Consider the following 23,237-nt stretch of genomic DNA (forward strand, 5'->3'; position numbering starts at 1 on the left):
ACCAGTAGCATATGGGAAGTAAGTAAAGAGAGTGGAGATAGGGCAAGTGCTTCTTCCTGGCCAAACCTCCAGAAGTCAGGCAGCATCACAAGCCCTCCCCCAACAAAGAGCCACAAAGCTTTAAAATGGGTTGCCCCACCCTGGAAACTACCTAAGGCTCTGCCCCATACAATCTACAGGTGCCTTTTCTACCACTGGCCATGCTACTAAGTCAAACCAGCTCTCCCTAATACACAGAAACAACCCGAACACAGGGAAGCTGCCAAATCAGGAGACAAAGAAATATGGCCCAAATGAAAGAATAGAACAAAACTCCAAAAAAAGAACTAGATGAAATGGATATAACCAACCTATCAGATACAGAGTTCAAAACACTGGTTACCAGGATGCTCAAATAACTCATTATGTTATATGACAATAGCACCAAAAAGACACAGGCAGAAATGAAGGTTACATTAAGTGCAATAAAGAAAAATCTACAGGGAACCAATAGTGGAGGGGATAAAGCTGAAACAATTTGGAACATAAGGAAGAAAAAAACATTCAGTCAGGTCAACAAGAAGAAAAAAGAATTCTAAAAATGAGGATAGTCTAAGGAGCTTCTGGGACATCTCCAAACATACCAACATTTGAACCATAGGATGTCAGAGGGAGAAAAGGTAGAGCAAGAAATTAAAAACTTGCTTGAAAAAATAATGAAAGAAAAACTTTCCTATTTGGTGAAAAAAATAGACATACAAGTCCAGTAACCACAGGAATTCCCAAACAAATTAGACCCAAAGAGGACCACACCAAGACACATCATAATTAAAATGCCAAAGGTTAAAGACAAAGAGAAAATCTTAAAAGCAGCAAGAGCAAAGAAGAGAGTTACCTACAAAGGAGTTTCCATAAAACTGTTAGTTGATTTCTCAAAAGAAACTTCGCAGGCAAGAAGGGATTGGCAACAAGTATTCAAAGAGATGAAAAGCAAGGACCTACAACCCAGCATAGCTATCATTTAGAATAGAAGGTCAGATAAAGTGCTTCCCAGGCAAGGTAAAGCTAAAGGAATTCATCATTAACAAGCCGTTAATACATGAAATGTTAAAAAGACTTACAAAGTCGGCCCTGGCTGGTGTAGCTCAGTGGATTGAGCATGGACCTGCGAACTAAGGGATTGTGGTTCGATTCCCAGTCAGGGCACAGGCCTGGGTTGCAGGCCAGTTCCCAGCAGGGAACACACGAGAGGCAACCATACATTGATTATTTCTCTCCTTCTCTCCTTCCCTTCCCCTCTAAAGATAAATGAATAAAATCTTAAAAAAAGAAGACTTACAAAATCAAAGATCAAAACTATGAACATTAAAATGACAACAAATTCACAACTATCAATCTAAAAAACAAACTAAAGAAGCAGAACAGGAACAGAATCATAGATATGGAGATCATTTGGAGGATTATCAGCTGGAAGGCATAGGAAAGGGAGAGTATGGGGGAAAAGGTGCAGGGATTAAGAAGCATAAATTGGTAGGTATAAAATAGACAAGGGGATATTAAGAATACTGTAGGAAATGGAAAAGCTAAAGACTTTCATGCACAATCCTTGGGATGAACTAAGGGGGAGATTGCTGGAGGGAATGGGGGTCCTGGGCAGAGCAGGGGGAAGGGGAAAAATTGACACAACTGTAATAGCATAATCAATAAAATGTATTTTAAAAAAGAAGTAAGGCCTAATTTTTATTATTCCTCTGGATTATTACAAGACTTATTCTTATTCAACTTCTATACTTATCATGTTAATAAATAATAATGATGATAGCTAATATAAACACAGTGCTTTAAATGAGACAAGCACTGACCAAGTGTTTTACAAATATTAATTCAAGAAGTATCTCTGTCAAGAAATCAGAATTCCAGTGTTCATAGAGACACACTCCTCTTATTCTAAGAAAGACTTTATTCTGTTAGGACAAAGAACTTTCCCATAGAGATGAGACTTTAGCAACTCAAATAGCCATCACCAATTAAGAAATAAAATTTTTTAGATTATAATTTTTTCCTGCATAACATATGTTCAAATTTCTTTGTTCCTGAATTATTCAAATGTCAGTAGTAACTAAATTTCAGCCCCAAATAGGAATTTACATAAACTAGCACAAATGTGCTGTTGCACCCCCATGATTTATTCATACGCTAAAGGTCAAGAATCTGAGTGCCCAATCCAAAAGTCATGTGTCAAAATGTTCACAGGGTAAAATACTATGTACATGAAACTGACTCCAAAATTTTCAGACTGCTTTACCTCTGTTAATTCCAGTGCTTTGTTGTAGCCCATCGAGAGGAGAGTAACCCAAAGGTCACGCGGATCTCCTTCGCGATCGTTGGCTTCCATTAGATTCAGATCCATAAAGCCCTGTCTTGTTAGCTCATTCTTCTTTGTATCAAAATTCTCTGTCAAAGCAACCAAAAGTTTTCTCATACAACATAAAATTCATACATTTAATAAAATGTCTATTTATATTATTTATAAATTTTATTATTCACAAATGTTCAGGCCTTATGAATCTGTGAGCCATGTAAAAGTGGAATAAGAATGACTCAAAACATGCTTGAGAGATACCATTCTAATTTCCCACAGCTCAGCATAATAACCATCTCAGTGCATGATTTAGTTTTTAAACAAAATCTAAAGTTATAAATAATGTAAATCTATTCCAAAATTAAGATAAACTGTGATTTTTCTGGGTAAATTCTAACCTACCTGCTTATATAGATACTAGTATATATTTTTAAAAGTTTAAATGCTTTACATAAATTTGCCACTTACATACAGCAGAACTCAGGGGAATTTGATGTAATACCTCAAAACTACTAAAAAGGGACCCGGGAATAGTGTCAGATCAAGGAGACTGCTATATGCCTAATTACTCTAATTTTAACCGAATTGTCCCAGTCCTTAAAACACTGATAAATAATAGGAAACACTGTGGACTTCATGAATGTCCTAGACAAATATAAGCATGTCCATTTAAACATTATTGTCAAGCAAAACTAAACTGACCTAGAAGCATCTAGATATGTATAATACTTGAATTTGTCTACAATATACATAATAAATAGCTACTCATTATGGATTATATTCTGTTAATTGCTCTAACAAGAAAGATTCAATTTTCCAACTCCCATCTGTCATATACCCAAGGCAAATGGGTACTCTCATTTGAGATACCTTTCTTATGCATTATAGTCAGAAAAGCCGCAGAGACTGTTTAAAAATTGTTGACTGAATAATACTTTAAAATATTTAGAGTTTGAAAAGTGATTCATAACTCTTGCAATAAAAAGTAAATGAAGATTAAATTTGGTCATAGAAATGGTAGTCACTAAGGTGGAGGTTGGAGCTACTTATGTAGTAAAGCAAAATTAAAAAATATTAATATTTGATATATAATCCAAAGAAATTAGTACTTTCAAAAATGTATCTACCCTGGCCAGGCAGCTCAACTGGTCAGAGCAACATCCCGATACGCCAATGTTGTAGATTGGATCCCTGGTCAGGGCACATATAAGAATCAACAATGAATACATAAAGAAGTAGAACAACAAACTGATGTTTCTCTCTCTTCTGTCCTCTCTCTCTCTAAAAATCAATAAATAAATTCTTAAAAAATATACTTAGATACTGCACTATGAGGACTATCAATAACTAATCTACTTTCAAAACTTAAAATTCTCAATCCTCCATTAATTTTTTTAACATGTATTAACATATCTGACTTCAAGACTTACTCTAAAGCTAGAATAATCAAGATAATGTAACATGGGCAAAAAATTACACAAGGGATCAGTGGACTAGAAAGAGATCTTAGAAATAGACCCATATGAATACACGCAGTTCGGCTACAACGAAGCACTGGAATTAACAGAGGTAAAGCAATCTGAAAGTTTTGGAGTCAGTTTAATGTACATAGTATTTTACTGCATGTATTCGTATGGGTCTATTTAACAAAAGAGCAAAGTCAGTTCAATGGAAAAAGGACAGTCTTCTCAACAAATGGTGCCAAGACAACTGGATATCTATATGCAAATAAATAAATCGACACAAGGACTTTATATCTGTCACAAAAATTAACTAAAATGGGTCAGACACCCACAACATAAATCTACAAAACTTCAAGATAACAGAAGAAAATCTGGGTGAGCTCGTGTATGACTATGAGTTTTTAGATAGAACACCAAATGCATGAGCCACAAAAGAAAAAATCGGCAAGTAGGACTTTATTATAATTTAAAAGCTTCTGTTCCATGAAAGACAATATTAAGAGAAAGAAAAGACAAGCCACAGACTGTGAGAAAATATTTACAAAATAGGTATCTGGTAAAAATTTGTATCTAATATATACTAAGAACTCAACAATAAGAAAACAAACATCTTAATAAAAACATGGGCAAAAGATTCGAACAGACACCTCACCAAAGAAGATACACAAATGGGCAACAAGCATATGAAAAGATGCTCAATGTCATATTTCACTAAGGAATTGCAAAGTAAAACAATGAGATATGACTACACATGTATGAGAATAGCTAAAATCCAAAAAAACTGAAAGTACCCAATGCTGACGAGGATGTGGTACAACAGGAATTCATTGCTGGTGGGAATGCAAATGGTAAGCCACTCTGGAAGATATTTGGGCAGTTCTTTCAAAATTAAATACAGTTTTACTATACCATGCAGCAATCACTGAACTGAAAGGACTGAAATGAGTTGAAACGTATGCACACACAAAAATCTGCACATTTAATGTTTATAGCAGCTATATTCATTATTGTCAAAAATAGGAAGAAATCAAGATGTCCTTCGATAGGTGAATAAATAAATAGTGGTACCTTCAAACAATGGAATATTTTTCACTGCTAAAAAGAAATGAACTATCAAGCCACAAAAAGACATAAAGGAACATAAATACATATTGCTAAGTGAAGGAAGATAGTTTGAAAAGGTTATGTACTATGATATTTGAATAAAGCAATACTCTGGAAGAAGCAAAACTGTACAGAGAGTTGAAAGATCAGTGTTTGCCAAAGGTTTGGAGGGATGAACAGGTTAATAAATAGGTGGAGCACAGGGGATTTTCAGGGCAATGAAATGATTCCATATGATACTGTAATGCCAGATACATAAAATGATGTATTTGTGAAAACCCACAGAACTCCACAACACAATATAAACCTAATATAAATTGTGGATTTTAGTTAATAATAATGTATCACTATTGGTTTATCAATTCTAACAAATGGACCACATTGATGCAGGATACTTACAACAGGGAGAATGGAAGCAGAGGAAGAAAGGCTATCTGGAACATTTAATCTTTACTGTAAACCCGAAACTTCTCTAAAAATAAAGTCTGTTCATTAAAAAATAATAAAATAGAGGTAACTCTAAGTCTAAAAAGAGTTTACTAAAATTATCTTACAGATAAATATTATTTTCTTCTTATCAAGGAGAAAGATGAATAAAATTGATATTATATATGACTAAAAATACAAACATTTCAGAACCCACAAAGCCTGTTTCTTTGCAGTATTTTTAATGTTGACAAAGGAGACACTGCCCCAAGTCATTTTTAGGTCGGTCTTTCTTGGGGGTATTTTATAGCGTGGTGCTGCGGTTCTGGAGTCTGAGTGCCTGGGTTTGAAAGTCAGCTGCAATTTTGTTGTTTTGTTTTGTTTTTTTTTGCTGTGTAACCATGGTCAAGTGACTTACCCTCTTTGATTCTGCTTCCTTATTTGTAAAATGAAAATATAGCACACAGCTCAGAAAACTGATGTGTAGAAGTGCTTCCACCCGGTCCATGGCAAGTTCTCAAAAAATGTTAACTATCAGGTCAAGATGGTGACATAGGCAAGCACAGCTTGCCTCCTCACACCACCACATCAAAATTACAACTGAACTACAGAACAATCATCATTCACAAGCATTAGAAATGGAGCTGAATGGAAGTCCTACAACTACAGAATTAAGGAAGACACCACATCAAGGCTGGTAGGAGGGGTGAAGACGTGGAACAGGCTGTTCCCGCAACTGCGTGTGGTGGACAGAAATCACAGTCTCAGTCCCACACTCAGGCTTCCCAGCCCAGAGTTCCCATGCCAAAGATGTAAGTCCCCATAACTTCTGGCTGTAAAAACCAGCAGGAACTGAGGCTACGGAAGACAGAAACTTCTAGAGTCCCAGGCAGTTCCTTTTAAAAAGCCTGCAGGCAGACTTTCTCCCTCAGAGCTCCAGTGTGGGGGCAGCAGATTGAAAGTCATCAGAGACACATGGGGAGGAACTGAATTGTCCAGCATCAGGGCAAGAGCTGCAGGGCAGCTTTCTCCCAGAGAGAAGTGCTAGAAGAGGCCATTGTTCCTTTTCTCAGCTCTCCCCACAAAAAGCCACAGACCCAGTAGGCAGGCGCCATATCTGAGAACCCATCAACGTGGCTCACTGTTTACCCCACCATGGTGATTCGCTGAGGCCCTGCCTTAAGCAACTTTCAGGCCCACCCAACTTGTTTTCTGTGGTTTTTCCATACCAATGGCCTGTATTAGCCTACGTTTCAGATTTCCATAAATTTTCTGAAATAAACAGCATCTGGTTTCAGTGAGCCCCATACCTCTAATTGGCCCTAGGCCTGGCACTTGCTGCAGCCAGCCTTGGTTCACAGGTTGGCCTTACCTGGGCACCTCCAGGCCCAGCACAAGTAGAAGCCATCTGCATTTTGCCTTGTAGCTTATGCTGTGTGACCCTGGACAGAATACAGGCAGTAGTTGACCCTGAACGTGCCAACAGCAACCAAGACTCAACTACAAAGGGAGGGCATACATAGCCCACACTGTGGGCATACTTTGAGTACCCAGCTTGGGTGATAGGGGAGGCTGTGCCACTGGACCCTATAGGACACCTACTATATTAGGCCACTCTACCAAGCCTGGGAGATGTAGCAGCTCTACCTAATACATAGAAACAAACACGGGGAAGCTGCCAAAATGAGACAAAGAAACATGGCCCAAATGAAAGAACAGATCAAAACTCCAGAAAAAGAGCTAAATGAAATGGAGATAAATAATCTATCAGATGCAGAATCCAAAAACTGGTTATAAGGATACTCAGGGAACTTAGTGAGGACCTCAGCAGCATAAAAAAAAATCCAGTCAGAAATGAAGGACACACTCCACCCTGGCTGGTGTAGCTCAGTGGATTGAGCATGGGAGCGAACCAAACTACTGTGGATCAATACCCAGTAAGGACACATGCCTGGGTTGCAGGCCAGTTCCCAACAGGGGACACATGAGAGGCAACCATACATTGATATTTCTCTCCCTCTCTCCTTCCCTTCCCCTCTAAGGATAAATAAATAAAATCTTTAAAAAAATTCAATTTCCATGGACAATAGGAAAAAAAGAAATGAAGGACACACTGACTGAAATAAAAAACAATTTACAACGAAATAAGAGTACAGTGGATGAAGCCGAGAATCGAATAAATGATTATAAATGATTTGGAACATAAGAAAGCAAAAAAACAAAAGAAAAAACCCCCAAAACCCCAAAACAGAAAACAAAAAACCACCAAGCAATCAGAAGAAGAAAAAGAATCCCCCAAAATGAGGACAGTGTAAAAGGAGCCTCTGAGACAACTTCAAGTGTATCAACATTTGCACCATGGGGGTGCCAGAAGAAAAAGGGCAATAAAATGGAAACCCATTCAAAAAAATAATGACAGAAACCTTCCCTAACTTGGTGAAGAAAATAGGCACATAAGACCAGAAAGTGCAGAGAGTTCCAAACAAGATGAACCCAAGAAGGCCAACACCAAGACACATCATGATTAAAATGCCAAAGGTTAAAGATAAAGAGAGAATCTTAAAAGCAGAAAGAGAAAAGCATTAATTACTTATAGGGGGTCTCCAATAAGACTGTCAGCTGATTTCTCGACAGAAACTTTGCAGGATAGAGAGGACTGGCAGGAAATAATCAAAGTGATGAAGAGCAAGGACTTAGGACCAAGATCACTCTAGCCAGCAAAGCTATCATTAAAAATCTCTATCATTTAGAAAAAGAGCTGCCCAGACAAGAAGAAGCTAAAGGAGTTCATCACCACTGAACCAGTATTACATGAAATGTTAAAGGGTCTGCTTCAAGAAGAAGATAAAAAATATGAACAATAAAATGGCCATAAACATGTATCTATCAACAATTGAATCTAGAAAAAGCAAAATAAACAAACAAATTAAACAGAAAAAGAATCACAGATACAGAGAATATTTTCATGGTTGCCAGATAGAAAGGGGGTCAAGGAGTGGGTGAAAAGGTGAAGGGATTAACAAGTACAAATTGGTAGTTACAGAACAGTCATGAGGATGTAAAGTACAGTAGGGAACAGAGTAGCCAAAGAACATATGTGCATGACCCATGGATATGGACACAGTATGGGAACTGCCTGAGGGAGGGAAGGAGCTGGGTGGTGGATAGCAAAAGGGAAAAATTGTGACAACTGTAATAACATGAACAATAAAATATAATTTAAAAAATGTTAACTATCAATTCTACCAACTAAATTAAATTATTAAATAAATTTTATTTATCAACAATTTTCCCATAAGAAATCGTAATTATGAATCAATCTTACGAAATGTGCTCTAGTGCCAATAACAGAAAGCAAAAAAGATTATATAACTAGTTACAAGATAATTACATCATTCTAAAAATAATACACTATTATATGAATTATCAATCTTGTTAAAGTGTATTATTATAAATCAATGTACATTTCTTATTATTGACTGATTATGCTATATAAACTTTCATTTAAAAAGAGATATATTTTAAAACCCTTTATACTACTATTTCTACCTTACTTTCTATTTAGATAAACAGACCTATCAGACCCCCACCTGGCTCACTGACTTGGCCAAGCTTAGACCACTTTAAGAACCAGAGGAGTAGGACATAGTACTACCCCAGTGACAGAAATACATGAGTTAATCTATTTCTTGACTGCATTTGGGCCTCCTTAAACTTCTTGTTCTGGGACCGATAGTTGGCTATGGCTTTTTGGTCTTCCCTTCAACTTTTCAGGCTCCGTCTTAAATACAAATTCCCACACTTCTTTTTTTTAAATTTTTATTTATTTATCTTAGAGGGGAAGGGAAGGAGAGAGGGAGAGAAATATCAATGTATGGTTGCCTCTGGTGTGTCCTCTGCCAGGAACTGGCCTGCAACCCAGGCATGTGCCCTGACTGGGAATCGAACCACGATCGTGTGGTTCACAGGCCTGCGCTCAATCCACTGAGCTACACCAGCCAGGGCCAAATTCCCACACTTCTAAGTGACAACTGCTTTTGCATCATTCAAAATATTTTTCTTTGGTATTTTTGGTTTCCATACCTCCATGGATGTCCTTTTTTAATGCAAATCAAATACAAAAAAAACAAAGAAGCCTTAATGGGTATAAACATCTCCCTGGAAACCTCTTCAGTTCAGTAAAATTCTAGTCTATTAGAGCTCTTTGCTGCCTTCTCCTGGGCACAGTTCGGGATTCTAGACCACTGCGTTCCCATCGGTATCAAGAGCTAGGACAAAGTTTTTACATTCTAAGCTCCAGAGAGCACAGGTTGAAAATAAAATTACAATTAAGTACTTTCATTCATATTTTCTTTCAATTACTACGCCAACTATCAACTTAAGTAAAATAAATGTTTAAGTTTTTATGGTCTACAAACAATGCTATTACTTTTAAACTGTCCTAATTGTTATAATAATATTCCATGGAGAAGCCTAACATTTTACTTAAGAATGAGAGTAGGGGCTATATATTTTTAAAATATCCATTAAGAAAGAGAAAAGTGCTTACCTCTGCAGACAGCCCAAGCATCTTCATCACATTTCTCACCACTTGTTCGCAATTCAAAAAAATTATATTCTTCAAGGCTAAGAAGACCATTTCCATCTAAGTCAATTACTTCAAATATATCTGATAAAGTTGACCTAAAATTATAAAAATAGCATATTACTTCTTTTCTTCAAGGCAACTTGACTGAAGCTCTCTATAAAGACAACTTTCAAAAGGAAGTAATATCAAGGCATTGAATAGTTTTTGTGACCCATAAAGCGAATCTATCCAAATATATACACACACAAACACATACACACACACATATATTTATAACCGAGTTTCTGCCCTCATTTTTTTTACGGGCTTCTTTTTATTTTTTATACATTTACTTATTTTTAGACTGAGGGGAAAGGAGAGAGAAAGAGAGGTAGAAAAACATCAGTGTGTCTCTCACACGGCTCCCACTGGGGCCCTGGCCTGCAACGCAGGCAGGAGTCCTGACTAGGAGCCAAACTAGTGACCCTTTGGTCTGCAGCCTGTGCTCAATTCACTAAGCTATACCAGCCAGGGCTCCAAATATATTTTTTAATTCAGCCTAGTATTATATGAGATAAGCTTCTAAAGCTATCAGAGTATTTCAACACATAGAAGGATCTCAATTGCTAGTAGTCCCCCTCTTTTCTCCATTCTCCAGTACTTCTTCCTTTCTACCAGATGTTGTTCTGTATATCTAGGGTTTGCGAGAACTACCTAGGTGCCTGAATTTCCTATCTAACAGTTATCCCAGTCAGTGCAAGTAGCAGGATCTAGTTCTAAGGCTATGCCTACTGGAGGAGAAATTGGTAGATGCATGACTAAAACCGACTTGCTAAATGTGTGGAACCCAGAAATGAATGGCAATCCCACACCTGTGAATGGAGAGTCACTTTCAGACACCTAGTAAAGACTTGAACTAGTGAATTAGAATAATGGGCTGGGGGTGGGGGGCAGCTCCAAAGACCAGGGTGGAAGACAGGCCACTAAGGTACATATCCAGTCTAAATGTTATAGTTCTAACCTTAGGGAACAAGATTTACCTAAATTCCTCTGTAAGAAATAATTCCCCTGTCTCATCTCTGTATACAAGCTGGGCTTCTTCTGTTATTGGTTTCATTTCTTTCTTCAGCCTACAGCCAGTTGTGAAAGGAATTAACCAGTAAATCCCAGGTGCTAGTTCACCAGTCCATCCAAAAACCTTTTTTGAAAAGAATTTTAAAAAAGAAACAACCACCATAAGTCTCAATTACTTTTAATCCTCCTCCTGAAAAAGAAGCATTAGAAATAATTTTTTAAATCAACATTCACCAATTCTGTGTATTTCTATCAAAGTCTTTTTTCAATGGTAATCCTCGTTAGATGTGCAGCTCTATGCTGTGTAACCATTAGACTGCAGCTCTGTGTTGTTCTCTATACGTATATTTTTAAATGCCCGAAAATATAACAGGTGAAATATTATATAATTTCTAAGTCATCACTGTTAATCTTCAAAAATGACTGTAATGCAAATATCTTCAACAGGAGGCAAAGAAAGAGATCTTGGAATATTTTTGAGGTTACAGTTCCCTAACGTGATTCAAATACAAATATATGATTTGTAAATCAGATTTCGATGACACAAAATAAAAATTAATTTAAAAGAGTTAACTGTTTATGTAAATCAGCTATATTTGTAAGAATCCAGTTAAATAGACAAATGCACTGGAATTTTACTATTATGTAACATGGACTATATAAGAAGATGGCAGAATCCCAGAAAAACCTACCTTATACAAAACTATTTTTCATAACAGAATATTTATAATGAATGATACAGTATTTGTCTGGGAAAACACCTTATTCTCCTGTTCTATAAAAGAAAGCAAAATGCTACCTCTCAATGGACTTTCTGTGTGCTTTCTGGAGCCCAAAGGCTTCCCATAAAACCTAGGGGCTGTCTCTGTCAAATATATTAAATGTACGCACTTTTTGTCAGCTCTTTGCCTGTCAGCACAGAAAAGCTCGAGGGATTTCTATCTGGTGGTGTGTTCAAAAACTTTCAAAACCCAGGTATATTTTTAGGTCATCCTGGGTACTCATATCCAAAATAAAGTTGCTCATCTGAAGTCTAGGATCAGTCCTATTTCTGCACTCATGAATCAGAGGAATGAATCATAATCATCTTAAAGTGACCATGTCTCATTTTAATGCAGGAAGCACTCTAAAAACTGAGGGTGATTATGAAGACCAAAGATTGACCAAAGCCATCCTTTGGAAGTGCTGTCTCTTAGCCTGGCCAGATGTGGACTGATACCCAGGGGTGAAAAACAGTTCTTATTGCTTTCTAATATATGTTATCCTATGAACCTCCCTTACCTCCACATATAACCTTCAATTGCCACTGTGGATGGCAAACAGAAAGTCTTTCATGGGCACCAAACTCTTCTTAAAGACAATAATTGTGAAACTAAACCTAAAACTGAAAAGTCCTTTGTAAATATGACATATTACAGATAACCAGAAGCCTATATAGTAGAGAAGTAAAGAGAAACTCATTCAAACTTTATTACAGGCTTGCTATATACTCACATTTTTACACATGCAATCTCATAAGAAAGTAATTTTATCCAAAACAAAAATGGGAACAGCTATTGTTTTAGACTATGCTTTATCTTGAACTTAACTTTGTAGTCAATTCTGAAGAGGAGTTTAGTCAAAACATTAACTTCTGTCATTTTATTTGTTTCTTGCCTATAACTATTCTTGTCTGTTAGGAAGCCTACAATAAAGACTTTTATATAACATTCCATCAGGGAAATGTTTGTCTGTCATTGAACCTATATAAAGATTAAATATGATATTGCAGTAAGCCCTTGAATAGTATTATTCCTGTTGTTGTGCAGCAGATGTATTTTGTAGTCCTCATAAAATAAATAGCCACATTTATGTATCTGCCTCACATATTTGGCCTCTGAGTAAATATATAATTAGAAAAGATCAGAGCAACCCTATGGGCAACATAAAAAATCATTTAAAGGCATTTCTTTAGATCAATCTATTTTTGTGTGCTATGACATGAGTCAAGCCTGAGGGTAGTAATCTTGAAGGGTTTTTTTTTTTGCAGTAGTATTATAAGTAAGATAAACATCTAAAGCAACTTTTCTAGCCTTGAATTGCTTGTATTTAGGAGGGAAAAGTCCACTGGTATCAACCATTTTTATTGAGTATAACAAAAAATGTTCACACGTGAGGCATCAGGGCATTTAGAGAAGAGGAAAATGAAGTACAATGTCATACAACTTTTAAGTTATGAAGCTAAGATTGCCAATCAAGCCTCAATGCTTAAATCTCAGAGAACAAGAAAAAGTCCTTCACAATTAATAAAAATAGGTAATATGCCCCTGGCTGGTGTAGCTCAGTGGATTAAGCGTGGGCCTGCGAACCAGATGATCGCAGTTCGATTCCCAGTCAGGGCACATGCCTGGGATGCAGGCCAGTTCCCAGCAGGGGACTCACAAGAGGCAACCATACATTGATATTTCTCTCCTTCTCTCCTTCCCTTCCCCTCTAAAGATAAATAAATAAAATCTTTAAAAATATATAAATGAATAAAAAAATAAACCTTAAAAAATAGGTAATATGCATAGTGTTTAAGTATCATAGATACCTTAATTGGAAGAAAAAAACACAAAAGTTAAAAAAATATATACAAACACTACTATTGTCCCCAAACTTGAGTTCACATTATATTTTTAAATTAAACATTAGAAAATAAATATGTATACTTCTCTATTTCGTAGTTCAGTAAAACACATGAGCTGTAGGTTTGTTGGATTCTCATTTTCCTTAAGAATATATAAGGCAGTATCAACTGATAACCAAGGTGATGGTTTTCCTATAAACAAAAAAATGAAGATCTTAAAATAAGCAATCACTATTATTCTTTCCTATCTAAAAGAGAAGTTAGTGGTTTCTTTTCTCTTTGGATTTCTTTTTTAGAAATACACATTCTACTTTTATATGAAAACATCATAGCATTTGCAATAAGGCACATACTTATATACTGTGAGCTTGTTAGAACCATTTTCTACATATACACTTTCTAAAAATCATAATTTTTCTTGAACTTATCAGAAAGCTGAGGTTGCAAGGCAGACAAGCAGTCCGAAATCCAAGGAAAAACAACCCTTCTAAGGAGAGGGGGGACGCAGGCCCTGGCTCACCCACAGAGGAGCGCCGGAGGAGGAAGGGACGCCAGACACCAACTACGCGCTGGCATTCCCAGTGTCTGCATCCCCAACGTCTGCATCCCCAACGTCTGCATCTCCGGCTGGACCCTGACCTCTGAACTTCAGAACCACCTAAACAACTGCCCATTTGACATTCCCGCCTGGACTTCTATGTCTAAAACTGACCTCCCCCTTTTAAAAAACTGTCCATCTGTACTTTACCTCAGTTAGTAGCAATTCATTCCTTTCAACTGTCAAGCCAAAAAATCTCAAGATCACCTTTAATATTTTTCCTTTCTCACATATCACAACCAACCCTCAGGAAACCCTATGGTTCAACCTTCAAAATATATCCAGACTTTCTACTTCTTATCCTTTGTACATCCAAGTTCAAAGCACAATCGGTCCCACCCTAGAATTCTGCAACAGCATCCTAGCTGGTCTTGTTTCTCCTGGACAACCTTCAGTCTATCTTCAATATGGCAATCTGACTGCTCTTGTTAAAACAGAAGTCAGATTATGTACTGTCTCTATTCAAAATCTTCTCATGGAGTTAAGGTTGGGGAAACATTGCTCCCACCCTAGCAACAAGGAAAAGTGCATTAACTACTAAATCACAACTTTTGTTGAATCTATCAGAGCAGAGGTCACAGGCTAACCTGAAATCCAAGGGAAGACAGACCTTTCCCAGGAGAGATGAAGTGCAAGCATTGGCTTACTTGTAAAACACAGGAGGATGAGATGTCAGGCACCATGCAAGTGGAAAAAGAAGAGGACAGGGAAATATTTCAAGAAATAAAGGTGGACATTTTTCTGAAAATTATGAAAGACAACAAGCCATAAATCCAAGATGCTCAGAGAGCCCTAAGCATGAAATACACACACACAAAGAAAACAGTATCCACAAGGAAAACAAAAAACACCTAGACACATTGTCAGACTGTTGAAAATAAAAGATGAAGAGAAAATCTTGATGGCAGCCATGGGAAAAATACTCCTAAGGCTTCCTCATCCCCTAAGATTAAAGGCCAAGTCTTCATTACGGCAAAACAAAACAAAACAAAATCTGTATCTGATTTTGTCCTTCTTCTTTCTAGTTCTTCTACTGTTCTCTCCTGACCTCATTCTAGCCGCTCTAGCCACCTTGTGGTTCCTCTAAAACCAGGCACACTCTCGCCTCCTCCAGTCTTCCCTCATCCTTTCCACCACCCCTACACATACAAAGCTTACTCCCTTGTCTTCTGTGGAAGACAGCAAAAATGGCTGTTCTTAGCTGTAATATGACTTTGCAATGAGACTTTGCAGCTCATTCATCAAGAGGTCAAATCTATCTCTTCACTTTATAAATCTGGACTTATGTTATAACTTGCTTCGAAAAACAAAATGTAACAGAAGTAACATCACTTCTGAGCCCGGGCTCCAGGAAGCTCTATGGTGTTTCTGCTTTCTCTCAGACCCCTGTTACACCGTGAGAACAAGTCCAGGCCAACTTACTAGGGGATAAGAGATTACATGAGGCAGAGTCAAGCTGTCCTGACTGAGAGCCCATAGAGAGTAGAGAGCCCAGCCAAGACCAGTAAATCCAGATGGCAGCTAACCAGCAGTGGACAACAGATATATGAGTAAGCGCTACAGAGAAAGCCAAGCCTAACTCAGACCAGAACTATCCACAAGATCAGCTCATGCGCAAAGAGATGTTGAATTGTTTTAAGCTACTGAGTTTTGAGATGATTTGTCGTGTATCACTTCACAATTAATAAACCTCTTTCAAAGTCTTTGCTCAGATGTCAGCTTTTTCACAGAGCACATGGTAACCACTCCATTGCAGTGGCAACCCATATTTCCTCGGCATTCAAAATGCCCCTTCCTCTGGTTTCCCATAGCACTCACCACCTCCCAATACACCGTGTCATTCACTATTTATTTTGTATTATTTACTGTTATTACCCTCACTAGAATGAAAGTTCCCAAGGGCAGAGATTTTTGATTTTGTATTCTGGTGTTTCCTAAGCACCTAAAATGCTACTAAGTATATGGGCCCTCAATAAATATTTGAGAAATAAATGAATAAAGAAATACTTTTTGTAAGAATGTGGAGAACGAGACTTCCGCCAAGATGGAGGCATAGATGGAAACACTGTGCCTTCTCCCACAACTAAGTTTGAATACAACAAAGGTTTGGAGAAGAAAGACGCAGCCAAAGAACAGAAAATTGAACTTTACAGAAGTCCAACAACCAAGAACCGTTCAACCGGACCGGTAAGAGGGGCGGAGCCAGCAGCGAAGCAGGGTTGGGCGGGAAAGATCCCCCGACCCCAGGCGCCCAGGCATCCAGGGTAGCATCGGGTGGACCCAGTGAGGGCTCCGGACGGCGGGAGTGAGCAGTAAGACAGACCACGCAGCCCCCAGCAACGAACCCAGCAGTGGCTGACTGGGGTCGCACATTCTCAAGCAGTGGGACGAATCGCACAGCCCTCGGTGGCAGCAGGAGGCAGCAAAGGGTGCCCGCCATTGCTTTCCTTTGGCCCCGCCCCCACATACAACGTCACAACCCAGCAACTGGGTCACCGGGCCCTGGTGAACACCTAGGGCTCTGCTCCTCATAAGTAACAAGCACGAACAGTTCGAAATATGGCTCAAGAAGAACTCAAAGCCCCAGAGCCCATAAAACTAGGTGACCAGGAAATAGAGAACCTCTCAGACGCACACTTCAAAACACTGGTGATCAGGATGCTCACAGAACTGGTTGATTTTAGCCACAAATCAGAGGAACATATGAAGGCTAAACTAATTGAAATGAAGGGAAATGCACAGGAAACCAATAGTGATGGAAAGGAAACGGACTCAAATCAAGGGGGTGGACCAGAAGGAAGAAAGAAATGACCAAACAGGAAAAAGTGAAGTTACAAGAATACAAAAAAATGAGGAGAGGATTAGGAACCTCCAGGACATCTTTAAACGTTCCAACATCCAAATTATAGGGGTACCAGAAGGGGAAAAGAAATAGCCAGAAGTGGAAAACATATTTGAACAAATAATAAAGGACAACTTCCCCAGTCTGGCAAAGGAAATAGACTTCCAGGAAATCCAGGAAGCTCAGAGAGTCCTAAAGAAGTTGGACCCAAGAAGGAACACACCAAGGCACATCATAATTACATTAGCCAAGATTAAAATGAAGGAGAGAATCCTAGAAGCAGCAAGAGATAAGGGGACAGTCACCTACAAAGAAGTTCCCATCAGACTGTCAGCGGATTTCTCAAAAGAGACCTTACAGGGAAGAAGGAGCTGGAAGGAAGTATTCCAAGTCATGAAATCCAAAGACCTACATCCAAGACTGCTCTATCCAGCAAAGCTTTAGAATGGAAGGACAGATAAAGTGCTTCTCAGGTAAGATCAAATTCAAGGAGTTCATCATCACCAAGCCCTTATTATATGAAATGTTAAAGGGACTTATCTAAGAAAAAGAAGATGAAAAATATGAACAGTGAAAGGACAGCAAACTCACAGTTACTAACAACCACACCTAAAACAAAAGCAAACCAAGAGGACAGCTAGATCAGGAGTGGAACCATAGAAATGAAGAACACATGGAGGGTTAGCAACAGGGGGGTGGGAGGAGGAGAAGGGGGGAGAAGATACAGAAAATAAGTAGCATAGACGGTAGGTAAAAAATAGATAGGGGGGAGGGCAAGAATAGTAGGGGAAATATAGAATCTAAAGAACTTGAGACACGTGGTCATAAACTAAAGGGGGGGAATGGTGGAGGAGGGGATGTGCAGGGTGGAGGGGAATGAAGGGGGGAATAGAACAACTGTAATGGTATAATCAATAAAATACATTAAAAAAAAAGAATGTGGAGAACAACCGCATTGAATTTGCAGGCCCATCTTGATATCTTTATCTGAAAAATGATTACTATAATTGCTATATAAAGACATCAGCTACCAAATGTAAGTGTCCTATAAGATAAACAGTGAAAACTTACAGAATCTCTACTTTAGGTAGAAACAAGAATGGGAATGGGGAAGAACGCTCTAGTTAGAAAATGCTTGTATATAAACATAACAAAATAAAACACTAATATTTAAAAAAATCAACATTAAAATAATTTCTAGAGAAAGCACTTACAGACATTTCTCACTAGTTAAAAATTATATAATCACCCCGGCTGCTGTAGCTAAGTGGATTAAAAGTGGGCTGCAAACCAACGGGTCACCAGTTTGATTCCCAGTCAGGGCACATGCCTGGGTTGCAGGCTGGGTTGCCAGTAAGGGACATGTGAAAGGCAGCCATAAATTGATATTTCGCTCCCTCTCTTTCTCCTTCCAATCCCCTTTCTATAAAATAAATAAATAAACAAAACCTTTTTAAAAATTATATAACCACTTTTAGCCCTGGCTGGTGTAGCTCAGTGGATTGAACACGGGCCTGCGAACCAAAGGATTGAGGTTTGGTTCCCAGTCAGGGCACATGCCTGGGTTGCAGGCCAGTTCCCAGCGGGGGACACATAAGAGACAACCATATACTGATCTTTCTCTCCCTCTCTCCTTCCCTTCCTTTCTAAAGACAAATAAATAAAATCTTTTTAAAAATTATATAACCACTTTTAGACACTAGGAAATTACTATTTTTAATTAGTATTTGTGTACAAAAAAGAATGTTACCATAAATGCAAAGATTATTAATAGATTTAAGTTATATGACATAGGACTTTGAAGTTATTAAAAAACATTTATAATTCATATTGCCTTAAATTATGTTTCTATAGAACTTCTCTTAAACATACTAATTTTAAAAATTGATAAGTAACACACCTAAGGATTAATTAGCAAATAAAATTAATTCTATATCATAAGGTTTTTAAGTGAATTAAAATAAAACATGCTTTAAATATATATAAAAATCCTTACTTGCTTTGCAAAATATGTTAACAGGTTAAGTATAAACTAATTTCTTTAAATGTATATAACCACACGTTTCTCAGATTATTTTCTTCACTAAATAAGACTATCAGATACTCACATAAATATTTTCAAAGAGGGTATAAACTAGTACTTTAAAAAATATATAAAAATTTAAAACTTGCCTTCAACTTGGCTCAGATTTAATGGCTTAATTGTTAAATAAACCATGGACCTCTGAGCTATCTGCATCCTGTATTGATGACTAATGATTTCGCCATCTTCTTCTAAAAAAAAGCACCCTTTTGATTGTACACATTGCCACTCCTGAAATGAAGAAAAAATTTGTTTTCAATCAATGTTTACTAAATGTTTATACCATGCATAGCAATGAGAAGAAGTCTGAGGAGGATATAAAATAATTGTAAATAGAACAATAACCTCCAGAATTTACAACTGTAATTGCAAGTTTAAGAAACAGACATGACACAACTTAATCACAACTGATAGTAGCATATAGTTAGAACAAAAATGAATTATATATGAAAATAGTATTATGATTCCAGTTCCTAAAATAGTGCCTGACACATTACAGGTGCTCAATAAATGTGTATCTGGTGTGTGGGGCGAGGGAGGTGACATCAATACAAACTGAGAGAGCAATCCATGAACTGTACATTGAAGAATCACCAGAACTAAGATCATGAAAAGTTAGGAAAATAAATAATGAAGTTAAAAAATAAATAAAGTTCATGAGAATGGAGTATTGAAACAAACTAATAAATAAACATGCTGCAATAATCAAGGGAGCATGTAGGAATAAAGAAGTAAGGACCACTAAAATTGATATGTTGAAAGAAAAAGCAATCTCATTTTGTAGTTAAAAGATAAATATGTGACAATGAGAATAATTTTTTCAAGTCTATGTACTAAAACAACACTGAATAAGTTTCGTTGCTATAGCAACATATTGATAAATACCAGTTTTGAGAAAGACCTTTCTATAAAATGGGCTCTCTTATCTCCTGGTTTGGCCAAATCCCTTCTCCTAATCCAAACTAACGTGTCGACTTCCGGCCAAGATGGAGGCATAAGTAGATACAGTTTGACTCCTCATACAACCAGAAAAAGGGCAACCAAGGAGTTAAAGAAGAAACATTCATTCATCAAGACCAGTAAGGGCGTGGGAGACAGGCAGCAGGACAGAGAGGACTCGCAGCAAGGCAGTGGCTGGCAGACTGGGTGGTCCTATATTTGCATGTGGATAAATAGGGGGGAACAACTGGGGAGCAAGACAAGCTGTGCACCCAGGGTTCCAGCATAGAAAAAGAAAGTCTCAAAACCTCTGACTGAAAAAACCTGTGGGACTTGTGGTGGTGGGAGAAACTCCCAGCCTCACAGGAGAGTTCCTTGGAGAGACCCACAGGGTCCTAGAATGTACACAAACCCACCCACCCAGGAATCAGCACCAGAAGGGCCCAATTTGCTTGTGGGTAGCAGAGGAAATGACTGAAAGCTGGCCAAGGGCCGAGCAAGTGGCACTGTTCTCTCTCAGATACCTCCCCCACATACAGTGCCACCAAGCAACAAAGTGAGCAGCCCTGCTCTGGCAAATACCTAAGGCTCCTCCCCTTACTACATAACTGCCATGCCAAGACAAAAAAAAATGACCCAAATGAAAGAACAGATCAAATCTCCAGGAAAAAACTATAACTAAGCAATGAAGAGATAGCCAACCTACCAGATGCAGAGTTCAAAACACTGGTGATCAGGATGTTCAGAAATGGTTGAGTATGGTTGCAAAATAGAAGAAAAAGTAAAGACTATACAAAGTGAAATAAAGAAAAATATACAGGAAACCAACAGTGGAAGTAAGGAAACTGGTGCTCAAATCATGGTTTGGAGCAGAAGGAAGAAAGAAACGTTCAATCAGAACCAAATGAAGAAACAAAAATTTGAAAACATGGAGAAGCTGAGGAACCTCCAGGACAACTTTAAACATCCCAACATCTGAATCATAGGGGTATCAGAAGGAGAAGAGGAAGAACAGGAAACTGCAAACTTATTTGAAAACATAATGAAGGAGAACTTCCCCAGTCTGGAAAGGAAGTAGACTCCCAGGAAGTCCAGGAAGCTCAGAGAGTCCCAAAGAAGTTGGACCCAAGAAGGAACACACCAAGGCACATCATAATTACATTACCCAAGATTAAAATGAAGGAGAGAATCCTAGAAGCAGCAAGAGATAAGGGGACAGTCACCTACAAAGAAGTTCCCATCAGACTGTCAGCTGATTTCTCAAAAGAGACCTTCCAGGCAAGAAGGGGCTGGAAAGTATTCCAAGTCATGAAAGACAAGGACCTACATTCAAGATTGCTCTATTCAGCAAAGCTTTCATTTAGAATGGAAGGACAGATAAAGTGCTTCCCAGATAAGGTCAAGTTCAAGGAGTTCATCATCACCAAGCCCTTATTATATGAATTGTTACAGGGACTTAGATCTAAGAAAAAGAAGATCACAACTATGAACAGGAAAATGACAACAAACTCACAACTATCAACAACTGAACCTAAAAAAAAAAACCCTAAAACTAAAACAAACTAATCAAACAACTAGAACAGGAACATATTCACAGAAATGGAGATCACATGGAGGGTTATTAGCAGGGAGGAGGAAGGGGGAGAATGGAGGAAAAGGTGCACGGAATAAGAAGCATAAATGGTAGGTAGAAAATAGACAGAAGAAGGTTAAGAATAGTGTAGGAAATGCAGAAGCCAAACAACTTATATGTGTGACCCATGGACATGAACTAAGGGGGTGGGGGAGGGATTGGGAGGGGAGTTGCAGGAAGAAAGGGAATGGGGGGGATGGGACAACTGTAATGGTATAATCAATAAAATATATTAAAAAGTAAAATAAAAAACAAACTAATATGTCTACACAGGATCCCATAAATAGAATTAAGTATAACTTGAAAATGGCACCTTATGCAGAAAGTAGAGGATTGTCTATTGAAGGTATGAAAAATCGTCCCATCCTGTGGATGTGTGCATAAATACTTTTCACTGAATCATTAGGAGACTTGCCTACCTAAAATATAACACATATTTCTATTCTACTCCTAATGACTTCTAAAGATACTAATGAGGTTTTGGAATTACTTTGCAATGAATGATTTTAAAAAAAATTATCTGGCCCTGGCTGGTATGGCTCACTGGATTGAGTGCCAGCCTGCCAAGCAAAAGGCCACTGGTCCGATTCCCAGTCAGGGCACATGCCTGGCTTGCCAGGCCAGATCCCTGATTCGGGGAGTGCAAGCAGCAGCCAATTCATGTCGATGTTTCTCTTCCTCTCCTTCTCCTTCCCTTCTTTCTAAAAACAAATAAATTAAAAAAAAATTTTTTTATTTATCTGTGCCCTGGTTAGTATGACTCAGTTGCTTTGAGCATCATCCTGTGAACTAAAAGGTCGCAAGTTAGACTGCTGGTCAGGGCACAAACCTAGATTGCAGGTTCAGTCCCTGGTCAGGGCATGTATGAGGACACGGATCGAAGTTTCTCTCTCACATCACTGTTTCTCTCCCTCCCTTCCCTGCTCTCTAAAACCAATAAGCATGTCCTCAGGTACAGATTTTTTTAATGGGAAAATAATCTTAAAGAAAAAAATGATCTGTAAGGATATTTAAATATAAAAAATAATAAGTTCAAGCCTCTAATAACTACTGAAAAAGTGTGCATTTGCTGTATAACAATATTATAAAAATAGTATGAATCCATTATAGAAAGAGTTCTATGGCACTTAAAAAATAAGAACAGACACAATTTACACTGAGATTGATTTCTCAGTCTTTTAAAAAGGCTAAATTATCCTAACATACCTAACATACCCTAACTTACCCATCATCTTTCTATTATATAAACCAAAATTATTTTCATGTTTTACATTATTTTCATAGCACCAAATACATCTAAACATAGAAATTTAAAAATAAGGGAAACCCCCCTAGTTTTTACCAACCTCATTTGATTTTTATGTAATTTTTCCTAATATTGGCCTTATCTATAAAAAACCATTTTTTACTTAGAAATAACTATATCTTATGCCTTTTTCATTGAATGGTACATCTAAAACATTTTGCTATTGGAAAAGAAGTACAAAGTTGGGGGACTCACACATCCTGATTTCAATACCTACTACAAAGCTACAATAACCAAAACAGTGTGGTATTGA

The 23,237-nt window shown here is 37.7% G+C and overlaps 1 protein-coding gene across 3 annotated transcripts in view; it reads right to left on the minus strand.

Annotated features, from left to right (window-relative positions):
* Positions 1-23,237, minus strand: part of EFCAB7 (EF-hand calcium binding domain 7) — a 53,632-nt gene that overhangs the window by 9,471 nt on the left and 20,924 nt on the right. For all 3 annotated transcript variants that reach the window (XM_037043463.1, XM_037043456.1, XM_037043460.1), the window contains 5 exons: positions 19,196-19,337; positions 13,666-13,775; positions 10,942-11,099; positions 9,884-10,017; positions 2,285-2,433 (listed from right to left, as the gene is read on the minus strand). In XM_037043463.1, the coding sequence (XP_036899358.1) occupies positions 2,285-2,433; positions 9,884-10,017; positions 10,942-11,099; positions 13,666-13,775; positions 19,196-19,337 (693 nt within the window). The remainder of the gene's footprint in view (positions 1-2,284; positions 2,434-9,883; positions 10,018-10,941; positions 11,100-13,665; positions 13,776-19,195; positions 19,338-23,237) is intronic.

This window comes from Sturnira hondurensis, unplaced genomic scaffold (assembly GCF_014824575.4).
Source record: "Sturnira hondurensis isolate 20B ecotype Veracruz unplaced genomic scaffold, ASM1482457v3 Scaffold0000648, whole genome shotgun sequence".
In the NCBI taxonomy this organism is placed as follows: domain Eukaryota; kingdom Metazoa; phylum Chordata; class Mammalia; order Chiroptera; family Phyllostomidae; genus Sturnira; species Sturnira hondurensis.